This window comes from Dasypus novemcinctus, chromosome 7, assembly GCF_030445035.2.
Source record: "Dasypus novemcinctus isolate mDasNov1 chromosome 7, mDasNov1.1.hap2, whole genome shotgun sequence".
Lineage (NCBI taxonomy): Eukaryota > Metazoa > Chordata > Mammalia > Cingulata > Dasypodidae > Dasypus > Dasypus novemcinctus.
The window spans coordinates 16,493,403-16,509,818 of NC_080679.1; the positions used below are offsets into that span (position 1 = coordinate 16,493,403).

The 16,416-nt window shown below is 43.5% G+C and overlaps 1 protein-coding gene across 4 annotated transcripts in view; it reads right to left on the minus strand.

Moving 5' to 3' along the window:
• The window catches only part of COL4A3 (collagen type IV alpha 3 chain), a 157,694-nt gene that overhangs the window by 80,229 nt on the left and 61,049 nt on the right, over positions 1 to 16,416 (minus strand). For all 4 annotated transcript variants that reach the window (XM_023587511.3, XM_004453877.5, XM_058300012.2 and 1 more), the window contains 2 exons: positions 2,885 to 2,941; positions 760 to 849 (listed from right to left, as the gene is read on the minus strand). In XM_023587511.3, coding sequence (XP_023443279.1) covers positions 760 to 849; positions 2,885 to 2,941 — 147 coding nt within the window. The remainder of the gene's footprint in view (positions 1 to 759; positions 850 to 2,884; positions 2,942 to 16,416) is intronic.

Sequence of the window (16,416 nt, forward strand, 5' to 3'; positions counted from 1 at the left end):
AAGGCAGCAGGCTCTGGTCAGAACTTTGGGAGCCCTGAAGGGACCAGTTGAGAGGAAGGATCCACGAAGGAAGAGGAGGCTGGGGAGAGAGGAAGGGAGTCAGGGAAAGGAGGGTTCCAGAAACAAAGAGTAATGAGTATTTCAAGGAGAAGAAAGTAGCTCCCAGTTTGGAACAAAGCAGCAGGCTGGTCAAATCTGACCTGACACATAAGTAGCCCTTGACATTGGCCACTTGGAGGACAGGGGTGATCTCTGCAAGACCGTTTTCAGAAAAGTGAGGGAAGGGGCTGAGGGGGAAGGCAGAAGGCAAATTAGGGTTGGCTGAGGAGTGAATAGTTGACTGAGGAGAAGCATTGAGCATGCCTTTAATATTTGCCTGTTTAAAGACTGAAATGAAAGTTGGAATGTACCAAGACAACGTTCTTGTGGGAATCCCTGTCATCAGGATGAGTAAGTCTTGAAGAGTTCATCCTTTCCATTGGAGGAGAGAAGCTAGGGCAGATGCCGTCTTAGGAACTGTGTTGATGGGAGAGGCGGAAGGGGGCGGGGGTTGAGTAGGGGGCTTGAAGATGATGGTGGGGAATAGTCTGAAGAGAAGGCAGTTCTGAGGGCCCAGTTAAGATTGGAGGCCGTGAATTTTTCATGGCACCCACTATTTGGTTGGGATGTGGAATTTTCTGGGGTTCTCAACAACCCAGGGGGCGGCACAAAGAAGGATTCAGTGGATCGGAGGTTTTCCAAGTTTACGGGAAGACACACCTTGGGTCCCTGTGGTCCAGGCAAGCCTTCGGGGCCCGGGAATCCTTTCTGGCCAGGAGAACCAGGAGGTCCAGGAAAACCCTTCTCCCCCTATTAGAACCAAAAGAAGAAACGGAACAACAAGCATCCATAACCATTGTGCTCTTTCCTTTAGGGTTGAATGATGCAATTTTGCGTACATTTTTCTAAGATTGAAGAAAACAATTAGCACTCAGCAGTGAGTGTTACAGGTAACTGGAAAGCTACGGTCTATTAGTGTTTATCTATGGACTTGAACATGCTGGCTCCTGTTCTTTCACAAACTTTACTGTTTTCCAAAAGGCAAAGCTCACAGAGCAGGGCTTAAAGAAGAGGGAAATCAAGAATTGGGGGCAAGCCCAGTTAGAAAAATCAAGGCCTGTGGGGTATGTGTGGTGGTAGTGGTTGGGGTGCAGGAAAAACCCCAAAATGTGCACAATTACTTGAAGACAGTAACACACGGGCTGTAAATTTTAGTCATTTTTTGGTTACACAGGCATTAGGAATTCAATCTGCTATCTGTGTAGGAGACGTAGTAGAAATGTCAAGCATGGCATCAGCCAAGCTGGGCGGTGAATCATTCTCTTAGAAGGAGGCAGGTGATATGGGAAAGCCCTAGGAAGGTGAGTGAAAGGAACGCAGACCCAATGCTGGGAGTGGTTCTACAGGTGAAAAATCTTCCTGTGAATATTGGACCTGGGGTTACTCTTTAACTGTCAAGGTCACTGAATGAGTCTGACAATGTAGGTGCACAAATGGCAAATTAAATTAAAACATAAAAGATACGTTAGCTGTGTTTGATTGTGTATGGCATAATAAAAAGAGAAATAGAATGTACTAGACTCCTCTCACTACTCAGTTCACTACTTGCCTAGTGTCTTGCAAATAGAAGGGACTCAATAAATGCTCTGAAATGCAAGAATGAGGGAAGCAGATGTGGCTTAAGTAATTGAGCTCCCGCCTACCACATGGGAGTCCCTGGGTTGGGTTCCTGGTGCCTCCTGGAGAAGGTGAGCAAGACAGCGAGGTGATACAACAAGATGACACAACAAAGCTATACAAAGAGGAAAGACAATGAGAGATACAACAAACCAGAGAGTTGAGAGGCTCAAGCGACTGAGCACCTCTCTTCCACGTGGGAGGGCCCAGGTTCAGTTCCTGGTGCCTCCTAAAGAGAAGACGAGCAGACACAGAGAGCACATAACAAATGGACACAGTAAGCACAAACAACCAGGAGGGGAGTTAATAATAAATAAAAATAAATCTCACAAAAAATTTTTTTTAAAAAAAGAATGAATCACAAAGATAGAGCATTTCAATGTGGATCTGAATATAATGAGAAAATAAAATCAAAATACATGTGAATTACAAAACATTTCAAAATAAGTATAATGATCATAATTAGCATACATTATATGTAAATTACTTTATTAAAGAGCTTAAATGTATTTTTTGAAAAAAATTTTGTAGATACACTTCAATATCGTTAAACAGTTAATTAGTGTTTCTGAGGACAGGGTTTTGTAAACAAAGAAAAAACCTTAGTTCTGCATTTGTCCTAATGATCACAAAATGCAAGTTAATGGAGCGAATTAATGAGATTTTTCGGCATTCCTTTCTTCAGTTCTGCACTGGAGCTACTTCAACTTCCCTCGGCTTAATCCTCGCCTCAACTTGGGTGCGGCTACACAATCCGTCCACGAGGGGGCGATCGTGCATCAGTGCTGCAGAAGGCGCACGGCGCTTATTCAATGCTTGTTTTACGTCAAAGTAAGCGAGTCAAGTTGTTTTCAGTCGTCCTTCCATGTTTAGCAACATTGTAAATAGTGTATTCAGATACAGGCATTCTCATTAACTTTTTCCCCCTAACTTGCTACTTAGTCTTTACAGGCCAAGAGAGTTGGAATTTAACTGCCAGTATTTAGACAAGTTATCTGAACCTTCCTAGAAAGCACTTTTTTTGGTAAAGGTTAAAGTTTATACAATTACTTGAAAACTGGAGTTAGCGAATGGACCAACACACTGCTGATATTTCTGCTACTGACAAAAAAAGAGACTTGCCTGGTGAGCTTATAGTGAACGGAAACTATTAAACTTTTCCTCTTACCTTCTCTCCTTTCATCCCTCCACAGAAGCACTGGCCCTTTTCTTTGCAAACACAGCCCTAGGAAGTGGGGGAGAGAAAGCGTGTTGTTTAAAAACAACTTAACAAATCCCAACTGATGAGCAAAAAACAAGAGTGTTTTTCTGTTAGAGCGTTAGACAGGATCGTTAGGAGCCAGGTGATGTTGTGACAATGTAGCAATGGAAATAGGGTAGAAAAGTGAGATGCTGCATGTGGAGGAATGGTCAGGTGCGTGTACATCTGTAGCCTTTTCTCAGGATACTGTATCATTGAACCATATAAATTGCCATTGTTGTATGTAGAGGTGGTCTAACGACAATATCTTAGGTTCAATATGTATGTGTTTGTGTGTGTGTGTTTATTGGCGATATCATCTATAGGTGATTCTAAGGAGTTATGTTGCTGAAATAATGCTCAGCACTGAGAAATTATGCATCTATAAAGAGAACAAAGTAATTCACTAATGCTAATACCAAAATGTTCTTATTTAGTGAAAAAAAACCAACCAAATATTTAATTGTAAGCACAGGAAACTCTTACTCTACCTTACCTAGTTCCTCTGATGCACTTAAAATCACAGGCCTCACACCTCTACACATGCCTACTCTAATGAGGGCCATTTAAAAATGTTCTCTGCCAGCAGATTAATAGAGAGAAATTATTTTAAATTGTGGATTTAAATTTTATTTTGACACACATTAGACATGCAGTGGTTATATGTTAATCTTCTCACTTATTTTTTTTTTTTAATTCAGGTTAATATTAACTGAAAACTAGTTTGCTTTCTCCAGGAAAAAATATTACCTGATAGCAGAAGCAAGGCAAGCGTGAGAGATCTACTGACCGGATGGTCAGGAAAAGAAAAATAAATTGCTTCAAGTATCCCCCAAATGGAGGTTTCCTATTTGTGCCATCAAAATAAAACTACAAAAACAAAATATCTTTAATTGAATGTATTTCCTGAGCTTAGGGCAAGTAGATTTTCCTGCCATTCAAAGAAGGCATTTCATTGTAATTTTCAGCCACTCATCATTGATTGTCACCACCTTTTTATACTTCATGATTTATATGAATGGACAGTAATCCATGAAAAAGGAAAGTCTATTTGTTCCCCAAATGCTGGACATCTGGCATTTTAGAAGACTAAAGTTTTCCAAATTTCCTCCCAGATATTTGAGGTCATTCAGTCACATCTCAATGTGGGTATTTTAACCTTATCATTCTAGAATCTTTTCTTTTAATGTTCATTTCAATGCCTTATTTAAGTATACTCTATTAAAGCAATGGTTTTCAAAGTGTGGTTCCTAAGCCAGCAGCCGCAGAACCACCTGGATACCGGTTAGAAATGCACATTCTCAGGCCCTACCCCAGACCTACTGCCGGAACCCTGGGGTGGTGCGGCTCAGTCAGCAGTGACTTGGCAAGGCCCCTGGGTGATTCTGGGGCACCCGATGCTGAGAGCACTGCTCTCAGGGAACACTGGAGTCCCGGTCTCTGTAGGACAGAGCTGGTTCTCTAAAGGTTTCTGAAAGGAGCTTATTTAAGGTGCTGATTTGCATTTGTATCTTTGTTCCTGACGTCTGCTTTTCTGTCACTCCTAGAAAGCAGTCACACTCAGAGGCTCTCTCCGCTTAGGGATGCTTCTGTTACAGGACTCAAAGGAAAAGTGGCCTGAAGACAAGAGCCCCCTGGCAATGCTGATGGTTGTTGCCAAGCGTGGGGGGGCCCAGCCCGCTGCTCCCACACACAGCATCCAAGAGCAGGCAGGACTGAGACCCTCAGAGGAAAGCCCGTGCCAGAAGCCTGAGGACAAGGAAGTTCCCGTCCTCAGCGAAGCCCGAATGCTGGAGCTGACGTGGAGGTTGGGGGCCTCGGTGTGCAAATGGCCACGAGCTTCTCCCGCTCTTCTGGAGGAGGAACCGGGGCCACCTTGGAACTCCTGAGAAGGAGTGTGGGGCTGTGGTGTAAGAGTCGTATTTGCTGGAAATCTTTCTATCTGAGCTTGATCAAATAAGTGTTTGCTGAACTCCTCCAAATGACATCAGGCCCCCCTTCTAACGCACTCTCCTGGAAGCATCCAGTTCTCCCTTGTAAGCCATTGCACAGGCAGTTAGGTACTTGCCTCTTTTTCCTGATAACTGTGAGCCTTGGGAGAGAAAGATCTATATAGTCCTACTCACATCTGTTTCTCCCTGGCACCTAATATGTCCTGAATGAATGTTTGTGGATTGATTGAATGAATCAATGGATAGAGGGAGAGCTGCTGTTTATATCCAGTTTGGACCTGGAATTCTAAGGCTTATGAATTACATGGTTTCTGTTGCGCTGCCATGACTTAGATGCCTTGTGTATAGATGAAATATGCACAACTCTGATGGAGATGGAAAATAAAACTAGAAACTCTGGCTATACTGACACATATATTCTCCATATTTTTTTTGGAAAAAATTTGAATGCTTAGAAGTGTTATAAAACAGTATAATGAGCACCTATCCATCCTCTCATCTAGGCTTTCCAACTGTTAACTTGTTGTTCCACCTACTCCATCTCTCTTTCTCTCTTTGTACACACACACACACACACACACACAATCACACACTTTTTTTTTCCTTAGGAGGTACTGGGGATTGAACCCAGCACCTCATACATGGGAAGCAGGTGCTCAACCTCTTGAGCTATATCTGCTCCCCCTGCATACATTTATTTTGTCAAAAAAAGCATTCAAAAGTAGACTGTGGCTCAACCAGTTGGGTATCCACCTACCACATGGGAGGTCCCAGGTTTGGGTCCCAGTGCCTCCTAAAGAAGATGAGCAGATGTTGTACCCTGCAATGAGAGCCAGACACCACACCCTGCCACAATGCAGCTAGACACTATACCCTGCTGCAACAAGAACTAGACGCCTGCACAATGCACCCCGCTGCAATGAGCAGACACCTAAGTACGAGCAGATGCCAGAGGCCAGCGGATGCTGGCCACACCACAGGGGGTGGCTATGGCTCAGGTCATTGGGCATTTGCCTCCCATGTGGGAGGACCTGGGTTCGGTTCCTGGTGCCTCCGGGGGAAGATGAGCAGACGGATGAAGGAAACATCTGGGGGAGAGGCAGGGGATAAATTAAAATAAATAGTGTAGTAAATTAATTAAAAAAACAGTAGACTGTAAATATCATTACATTTTACTGTTAGTACCTCTCCACATATCTCTCCTAAACAAGGATAATTTCTTACCCAATCACAGCATCATTCCCAAACCTAAGACAATCAGCGTTTATGCAATGACTTCAGGTTGCCAGCTTCTTAATAAGTCCAGCCTTACAAGGCCATTAAGTACCATAAGAAGATGAAATTTTTCAGCAAATCTCTCATTTCCTACCAGACTCAGACTCCATCAATGCCCTCACCTGTAATCAACACCTGGGGTGTGACTTCAGCCAAAGGCTGTCAAAGAGCCTCCAGCACCTGGTGCTGAGTCCTCGGCCCTGCAAAGGTGGTGCTCAGAGGTTGGTGTGGGGCGCTGCGTGCGTCCCCCCGCTGAGATCTGACGTCCCACCACGGTCTGTAGAGACTTTGCTCCTGCTTTGTTGTTTTCAAAACCACAGTTCCTGACTTTTTTCCTTTATTGTCCCTCACTCAGGACAAAAACTTTTGGGATAAAATATTTAGTTTTCGTCTGTTTATATTTGGCTTATTGTTTTTACATTAGGGTCGAAACCCTATTTGATGGGTCAGAACCAGCTGGTTGGTTAACTGAAAAATCTAGTTAGGGAAGCGGCTGTGGCTCAATCAGTTGGGCTCCCGTCTACCACATGGGAGGTCCTGGGTTCACATCCTGGGGCCTCCTTGTGAAGGCAGGCTGGCCTGCGTGCCTTGGAGAGCTGACGGCCCACGCGCCATGGAGAGCTGGTGCACCAAGATGACAGAACAAAGGGAGACAAGCAGATACAGAAAAAGCACGCAGCTAGTGGACACAGAAGAGACAGCAAAGAAAAGAACAAGCTGCAAGGGGTGGGGAAAAAATAAATAAATAAATCTTAAAAAATAAGAAAGAAAAATCTAGTTAAAGCAAGAATCGGAAACAGACAAATGGGTATGTAAGCACTCTAGATACCTTATTTTAACTTAAAGCATATACATGCACACTGGTTCTTTAATCTTATGAAATAGGGTCTGGGTCTTTTTTAGGGGGTCACTGTTTAGACTACTATGACATCATTCTTGTTAAATCGCATCCTATTTCCGGTTTTGTTTTCTTCGAAACAGGTTATGATGGTTAGAAGCTGTATGTACCCCAGAAAAACGTGTTCTTAAATCTAATCCATCCCATTGTAAATAGGACGTTTTGATGAGGCTCCCTCAGATAAGGCGTGGCCCACCTCAATCAGGATGGGTCTTAACCCTGTCACTGGAGTCCTTGCTAAGAGAATGAAATTCAGACAGCGAGGGAGCAAGCCAGGGAAACAAGAAGCTGATAGCAACCTGGAAGAGAAGGAGGAGACGCCACCCGGTGCCTTGCCAGGTAAGAGGGGCCCTGCCTGGCCGGCGGCCAGCCCCCAGATGCCTGGCTTAGGGAAGACAGCCTTGTCTTGTGACCACTTGATTTGGACTTTCTTTTAGCCTCAAAACTATAAGCTAATAAACTCCCCTTGTTTAGCTTGACCCATTTCGTGCTATTTGCTTGAAGAGCTTTGGGAACTAAAACACAGGTCAAGAGCTAGTGACACTTGTAGAGTAATTTGATAAAAAAAATTTTTGATAAAATTTTTGATAAAATTTTTCTCTACCTTTCTAATGCTATCTCACCCACACCTAATTGGATTGCAGTCTTTCTATCAATTTATCAAATATTCCAACCCAGTTTTTCATGGAAACAAATGACTCTCTTTTTTGCATTTAATATTTAATTAATTACTTTGTGACAAAATAAGTGCAACTGGCAAAACCTGGTGTGGGGACAACTAAGACTCCCCTGGAGGAGCAGGTGTGTATTAGGGAACAAAGCCCCTCAGTCTCAAGTGGGCGGCAGGCAGCACTTGGGCTAGTGGATACGAAGAGTACGGGTCAGTCCAGTGGTCAGCAAAATGGAGATTGCTTGAGAGAGGATCTACCGTGAGTCCTCTTTATACATGGTCACCCATATCTTCCATGTGCACGTGGTCTGCCCCAGTGGAGAAGGCACCAGAGACCAGGTCTGCAGCGGATTTAGATGCAAGGCTTAGCAGCACAGCTCCAAAATTGTCTTTGCTTTAATTGTCCATTAAACTGGCCTGGGCTGGCCCAACTCTACATCCGCACAATCGGGCTGACTAGGACTCCAGAGTATGCGACAACTTTGCTGACATGCTGATACTCTCCCAGCCGGAATGGACTCAAAATTATCCTCAGGGCAGGTCTCTGGCAGCTGTTCAGCTGCTGCTCTAGAAACAAACGCTGCCTCTGTTAAAAGGCAGGGAGTCCAGGGGAGCCTACGTGAGCTATGGCACGCCAGAGTTTTTGCGGAGTGATGACCACAGTCCAAGACCCAAGAAAGTTGTTTCTCTTAATTTGGCTGCTTTTCTTGAAATACACAAGTACATTTCAGTAATACAATAATCCAAATCAATTATGCAACCGAGAAAGGTACACTAGGCAAGTTTTTATTTTCATTGATTTTGAGTCACTTTTTTGGACCCACTTTAGAAATACCATGATCACATGAATGGACTATATAATCCATTAAATTACTATTCAAATGCTAAATCATTTGAAAACCAATATGGCCAAATGCTACGAACTATTAAGAAAGCATAACTGATGGATGTCTCTTAAGCAAAATTTTATGATTTTTCCTCTTCCAACAATAGAATACCTCATGGTTTCCTTATATCTTAATGGAGTAAGAAATCATTTGTCATGAACAGAAAGCTCTGAATAATACTTTTATAGCTTCTCTCTCTCTGCTAACCATTAACACTTTGGGAAATGATCCAAGATTACATGATGTTTTAGCACTTTTGAATATTAAATAGTTTGCCTTGTGCAATTCATTCTTTTAACAGTCACTTTCATTTTTTACAGCCTCACTTAAATGCAAAATAAACTTTGAGAGCAGAGAATCTAAAAAGGCTTAGAAGTGATGTGGTAGAGAATTCCTGCCATCGTGGCCTTAAATAAGATTGATGTAGGATCTGCTCCCAGCTTTGCCAGCCAGCAACTGGAGCTTTGGGTAAATCACTTAATCCTTTGACAGCTCCATGATCCCAGCTGCAGAATGCAGATGTGAAGCTCCACGGGGCAGTGTTTTTATAAGGAGGACTTGCATGTTACTCAGGGAGCTTGCCAGTCCTGGTCAACCATCAATACTCTTCAGCACGACAAACCAGAACATCCCATTTTTTTCAAACTAATTGTAGTTAGAAGAGAGAACACTGACTCATAAGTTGATTTGGACGACTCTTCCTACAGTGTCCTCCATTCACAACTTGGCAAACTCTTCAGAGCGTCTGAGAGTCGGGGGTGCCTGCACACCCCCCCGAATGAGGCCTGCCCCTCCTTTTCTGCTGCCTGATCTTATGTGAGAGAGCATCTGCACTCCATCGGATACTTTTCCCAGGCAGTCTCAACCCGCTTCCTTCCTCCCAGGTTTTTCTTGAACCCATTTGTCTGGTGTCCAAGAACTGGCCCTGATTCTAAGGGCAGAGCTAAGAAAGGTTGCAAATTACTTTTGTTAAACTTCAAATGAGGCAGTAGTACTCCTAGAGGATTCTAGGATGTTAGTCGATAAACCAAATAGTACTTGCATGTCAGCACAAACACACACAACTTGTTTTTGTTCTCCAATGAAACATTGGTCTGAGACCCCAGTGGTAGTTGATGTTTATCAATGAAAAGTGCCAGACTAAGGGACAAGTAGCATGCAACAAGCACTGCCGGGAAGGCTCTTCTCTTTTCCTCAGCTCCTGTCTGCCCGTGCAGTAGCCTTCTCTTCTGGGGCAGTATGGTGCAGGGGTTAAGGGCATTGATTGCAGAGCCAGATTTCCAGGATCTAAATCCCAGCTCTGCCATTTACTACCTGGGTGACTTCGGGTGATCTTTCTGTGACTCAGTTTCCACGTGTGTAAAATGGGGTCAAATGGGCTGATCCAGGGAAAGCACTTAGACGAGCACACAGGATGCTTACCGTCACCGTGGGCTCTCAGCCACACAGGCTATTACTAATTTACCAACCTAATACGAGCCCCAAGAGGCTTAGGAGTCGACAGCTTCTTAGACTCACTTGAGTCTGAACTCCATCTCACGATTCTTTATATCTGCCCAGCATGGTAGGCAATCCAATATTTTCCTTTTACCCTTAAAAATAGCAGAGGACATAGTTATGCACATGCATTTTTATTGTTCACAAATGGACCCAGAAGCGATTTCCAAATGCGCTCAGGTATCTCCTCTTTTGGCTTTCAGAGTGCTGTGCACCCCACTTGCATGCCCTCCCTTGACACAGAAGTTGCCCGTCTCTGCTCCCCCACACCCAGCCGAGCTCCAGTGCGTCGAAGGGGAAGCTGGCAGTGTGCAGAGGCGGTTAACACTCTGCTGAACAGGGCTGTTGATTTTGCAGTATGATTATTGACCCTGCCAGGCCCTCTGCCCAGCCGTTAGCCTGAGGCAAACATTTTTGTGTGTGAAAAGAAGAGCTGACCAAGTACTGCCGAGCCGGCCAGATGGCCTCGGCAAACTGTTCTCCTCGGGGCGCCCACCCCGCCTCCCCCGAGTCTGCCCCAAGCCAGGGCCCCTCCCGCAAAGGAGGATGGTCTCCATGAACTGGTTTCTGCAGTGCCTCCTGCTTCTGGTCCAGAAGTGGCTGTCCCACGCTTTCTGTCATAGAAACCTCACTGTAACAGCCACTTCCCATCTTTCACCTCCTGCCCAGAGGGACATCACTAGTCTAGCACCAGCCACCTGCATTTTATTTTCTGGACATGAGCAAGCTACAGGTTACTGGCTCTGGCAAAGAACATGGCGATCAGAGGGTTTTGGTACATCTGGAAAAAAACGGATGTGGTAAGAAAGTTCTGCCCACCAGAGGTAAAGCACTTAGTTCTTCCTATAATCATTAACCCCAAGTTCTTTTTGTTTTTTTCTTGCCCTAAAATGTTTTGAGTCCAAAAGGACTCAGAGCCCTACAGCCTTGATATAAGATTAATAGGCTCTGCAGGGCCCCATGGTAAGGGTGCTGGGGGAGGAAATGAACTTGGAGGAGAAATATGATCATATCAGCAGTTAATATTTTTTTGAGCACTTACTGCACCCGGGCATGTGATCAGTACGCTCAGCCTTGCCCGCTGTGTCATTTAAATCTTAGAAGAGTTCTGTGGCACTAGTGCTAGCCCTCTCTCGTGCGGATGAGAAAACTGTGATGTGAAGAGCTGGAGCAGGGGGGAATGGAGCCAGGGCGTCGGAACCAAGGCAGTTTGTCCAGAGCATATTCTCAACTGCCAAGCCCTACTGGACCAGCACAGGCCTGTGGGCTGCGGAGGCTGGGGCAGGGGGATGCACGGACCTCTGGACCTCTGCCCATTACTGTAAAATCCCTTGAACATGAGGGTTCAAGAAGGATTAGCTATATAAATCAGGGGTGGACAAACTGCAGCCCAGGGGCCAAATCCACCCCGTCACCTGTTTTCTCTTATGGCCTGTGAGCTAAGAATGTTTTTTATATTCTCAAATGGGTGAGGGAAAAAAATCAAAAGAAAAGATTATTTTATAACAGGTGCAAATTATATGAATGTCAGATTTCCCAGTGTCCATAAGGAACGCTTTGATTTTCATCAATAAATAACTGTGGAAAGTTGTCTTTTCTCTCGTTTTCTAAGTAGCTACCTGAGTGCAGGGCATGGCCTGCAAAGCCTAAAATACTTATCATCTGACCCTTTCCAGAAAAATGCTTCACAACCCCTGGTATAAATTATCTTGACTACATTTCTTCCCCCTATGGTTATAGAAAATTCACTTAAAAAAATTAAGATGGAAACTAAAAACAAAAACAAAACAACAGCAGAAAACACATCAGCTCTGAGTCCCACAACTGGAATCCAGCCTTTCTTCTATCCCTTCCCTATTTCTCTCCTCTCCCCACCTCAATACTTCAGTACAAAAAGCGGGGTATAGGTAATGCAATTTAGGGATTGGAAAAAACCATTAGATCATCTAGTCCAAAAGTTCCTAACATTTTGAAGGAATTTCAAAGGCTGGTAAAAAAAAAAATTGAAAAATAACAGAAGTGAGACTCACATAGGATTAGCCTGTTTACATTTTGCTACATGAGGGCAAGGACCACTTCTGAACATAAACAAGCCTGCCCACCCTCTTGCCTGCCCCCCCTTTGTCAGCAAACCTATTCCCTGTGACCATCATCATTCTCAAAGAAAAATAAAACACCGACAGGGAAGCAAGTAAATGTCCACAGAATAAACGATACTCTTTTAAAATGGAAAGGAATCGCTTTTATTTCAGAAAAGACAAATCTCCACCCCGGCCTCATTTTTCTCCTTTTCCCTGGCTGACCCAGGAAGGACGTTGGCAGAGCAAATCGAGCCCACAGCTGCCGGCTCCCACGCCTTCCCTGTCAGCCATCATTTGCCTCGTAACCTATTACCTACGGTTTTCTCTTGGAGGGGGAAAAGCGAGCTAATCTCATACCTACTGAGTTAATTTTCAAAGTCTGTCCTGTAACTGGCACATTTTTCAGGAGCCAACGCCTCAACCCGAAAAACTGCCGCGAAGACCGCAGATGGCGTTGACCTCAGCGGCCCCGGAGCCGGCGGCAAGGCATGGAGCCTCTGCGAGCAGTCGTGTGCGGGAGCCGTCTTGGAAGCCAGCCCGCCCGCCCTGACCTGCCCGAGGTGACTGCAGCCCCAGCCAGCCTCACAAAAGGCCCTGAGCTAGCCCCAGCTGAGGGCTCTCGGATTCCTGACCTTCAGATACCGTGTGAGATAATAAGTATTTGCTCTTTTAAGCTGCTCAATTTGGGGAGTAATGTGTTGTGCAGCAACAGGGAACTAAAACTGGGGTCCAGTTAAAATTAAAAGTCAGGTGGTGTCTTAATTTCTTACAGCCACCATAACAAAATACCACAAACTGGGTGGTTTCTTGCCAGCAATCTATGGTGAGTCCCTGTCTCAGCATCAAACAGCATTCTCATCTCTGTCTGTTGGGTTCAAATATTCTCTTATAAGGACAATAGTCATATTGGATTGAGGGACCACCCTCCTCCAGTATGACCTCATTTTAACTGCCCAATCTCATCTATAACAACCCTATTTCCAAATACATTCACATTCTGAGGTACTGGGGATGAGAACTTCAATATATCTTTTAGGGAAACCCAATGCAATTCATAACAGATGGAAATGGTGAAGGATAAGTTAAGAAAATATTCCCAGAAAAGTTGGACAAAAGGGAAAAGAGGTGTACTAGTTAGCCAAGGGTGCAGATACAAAGTACCAGAAATCTGTTGGCTTTTATAAAGGTTATTTATTTGGGGTAGAAGTCTATGTCACAAGGCCCTAAAGAATCCAACTCAAGGTACCATAAGAGGTACTTCCTCACCCAAAGTCTGTTGCCATGTGTTGAAGCAAGATGGCGGGCGATGTCTGCGAGGGTTCAGCCTTCCTTCTTCCTCTTAAGGCTCCATGGTCCCAACTTCTTCGGATCTCAGCTGTAGGCTGGTATAAGGCTCATCTCTATCCCGGAGATTGTTTCTTTTTGGGCTCAGCTGCTCTGTTCTCTTCACAGGGTCAGCTGTAGACTATCAGGCCCATCTCTCTTCCTGGGACTACAAGATCCTCTGTGTGTCTTATCTGTGTATTTACTTCCCTGTCTTTATTGAGCATCCATTTATATAGCCCACAAAAGGTGGGCAGGGCATGGGGAACTCAAACCATGTTGCCCTAATGATGTGGTAAAACAAAAGCCCTAATCTTTATTTAATAGAGTAAAAGTTAAACTTCTGAATCTAATACAATCTAATATGCCCAGAGGAACAGACTAGTTTACAAACACAGTCTGATTTCTATTTTTGGAATTCATAAACAATACCAAACTGCTACCAGAGGTGAACAATAAGAAAAAAGCTCAGATGATTTGAAGATCAATCCAGGATGTTATGTGTCTAATCAATAGGAGTTTCAGAAAGACAAGAGACAAAATAGAGATGAAGAAATTATCAAAGAAATAATAGAAGAAACACTTTTTCTGAACTGAAGAAAAAGAGTTTTTAGATTGATAGGGCCCACTAAAAGCTCTTCTTCCCAAAATCTGCACAACAATTATCATAGCACTTCAGAACACTGAGATGAAGAGAAGATTCTAGAAGTAAACAACAACCCACAGTTACATACAAAGGCCTTGGAATCCGAATGGCATTGTGTGTGTCAACAGCTATACCACAAGCTACACATGGAAAGAGGCCTTCAACATTTGGAGAGAAATTGATTTTCAATCCAGACTTTATACTCAGCCAAACTGTAAGGGAAAACAGGGATTTTGTTGTTGTTCATAATCAATCAAAAATTTTACCTTCTAGGCACATTCACATATTCAACTAGTAGAGAATGTACTTTAACAAGAAAATGAATTAGATTAAGAAAAGGAAAGAAATGGGATTCAGGATACTGGAGGTCTAACTCAGAATGGCTGATGCCAGGCTGACCATGGTACATCTGACCAAGAGAGGGTTGGAGCTCCAGTGGGAGTTGGACTCAGATATTACCTTTCTACATATGCCTCTTCTGTGACTTTTGGACCTGTGGTTGGCACTGGGGTTGGTGTATACTCAGGAAACCTAAATCTCTGGACTGTCCATGTGACAGCCAGGCCCTGAACCTCAGCAGACTTGCTACTCCTACCCTCTGGTTTATTGGACTTACCCTGGCCAGCTAACAGGGAGGTGAAGAAGATCAACCACCACACCAGGGAGCCAAGAGTGCCTACAACTGCAAGCAGGAGAATTGCATCCATCATCCATGTGGAATCTAAGCCCCCTCTAGATATAGAAGGGGAGTGGACATAACCATCCCAGGGTCCACAGGATGGAGGAATAGAGTATGGATTAGAGTGGACTTACTGATATTCTACTATGGAACTATTGTGATTAGTAATGGAAGAAATTGTAGCATTGATATGGAGAAAGTGGCCATAGTAGCTACTGAGGGTAGGGAGAAGGAAGAAGAGATATGATGTGGGGGAATTTGGGGACTTGAGGTTGTCCTGGGTGTTACTGTAGGGACAGATGCTGGACATTGTATGTCCTGCCATGGCCCACTGGGTGGACTGGGGGAGAGTGTAAATTACAATGTAAACCACTATCCATGTGGTACAGTGGTGCTCCAAGATGTGTTCACCAAGTGCAGTGGATGTGCTGTGTTGGTGAAGGAGGTTGTTGATGTGGGAGGAGTGGGGTGGGGGTGGGGGTGGGGGGTATATGGGGATCTCATATTTTTTGAATGTAACATTTAAAAAACAAAACAAAACAAAACTTGATACCTAAAAAAATAAAATAAAATATGAAAAAAAAATAACACTGTACAGCATCCAGGGAAGAGCAGGAGGAAAAGGCAGATAAATTACAGTAAAGAACATTAATTTGAAAAAAAAAAAGAGAGGGTAGGAGATCCAGAGGGTGGGGGCACCAAGGAAAAGATACCAAGAAAACAAGGATTGATTGATGAGTGGGACGATAGAAATATTTGTAACTCCAGGAAAAACAAAAACTTGTACAAGAAAGTTTACAACCTTGAAAAACAGTGGTCAGCAGTGAACAAATTTTCCTCAATTATATGCTACTGATTTAGCCAACAATTATGATATAAGCATATTGGAAAGATTCAAGAAAAGGAGAGGGGTGGGTTGTGCAAGAGTCCCCATCTACCTAACTGAACACCATTAGATAATGCTAAAATTGGGAACTTGAGAAATAACTCTATTACCATGAGTTCCAGAAGAAATAGCTGCAAGAGTTGAAAGTGATTGCCTCTGGGGAGAGGAATATGAGAGTGGGACTTTGTTTTTATGCTTGTGTTTAGTAGCATTGTAAGTATTTTATTATTTCTATTAATTTTAGCCACATTTATGATTTATTTTGCTAAAAATAAAAATTACAATAAAAAGAAAATTTATCCAGAATAAAAAGGCAAGTTTATCTCAAAAATGAAACATTTCCTATTACTTTTCATTTAAAGTTTTAGAATTTATCATTTCTTAAACTAAGAGGCATTTTAAGTTTGCCTTAAGTGATGTTTTCTCTAATTTGGAAAACTACCAACTTGGTTTTGACATCCTGGTAGGAAAAAAAAATCAGTAAAAATAAACATAAGAAACTTTTTAAAGAAAAATGATTGAGATATTTGATGAAGAAACCTTGAGGCTGCCAAATGCCCTCTGCTGGCGCTTGCTGATACCTCTGGTGGTGGGAGATCTGTACTCTCCATTTTCATAAATCGTAGACTATCAAGACTGCTAAGGGTCTTAGAGTTCAACTGTCTC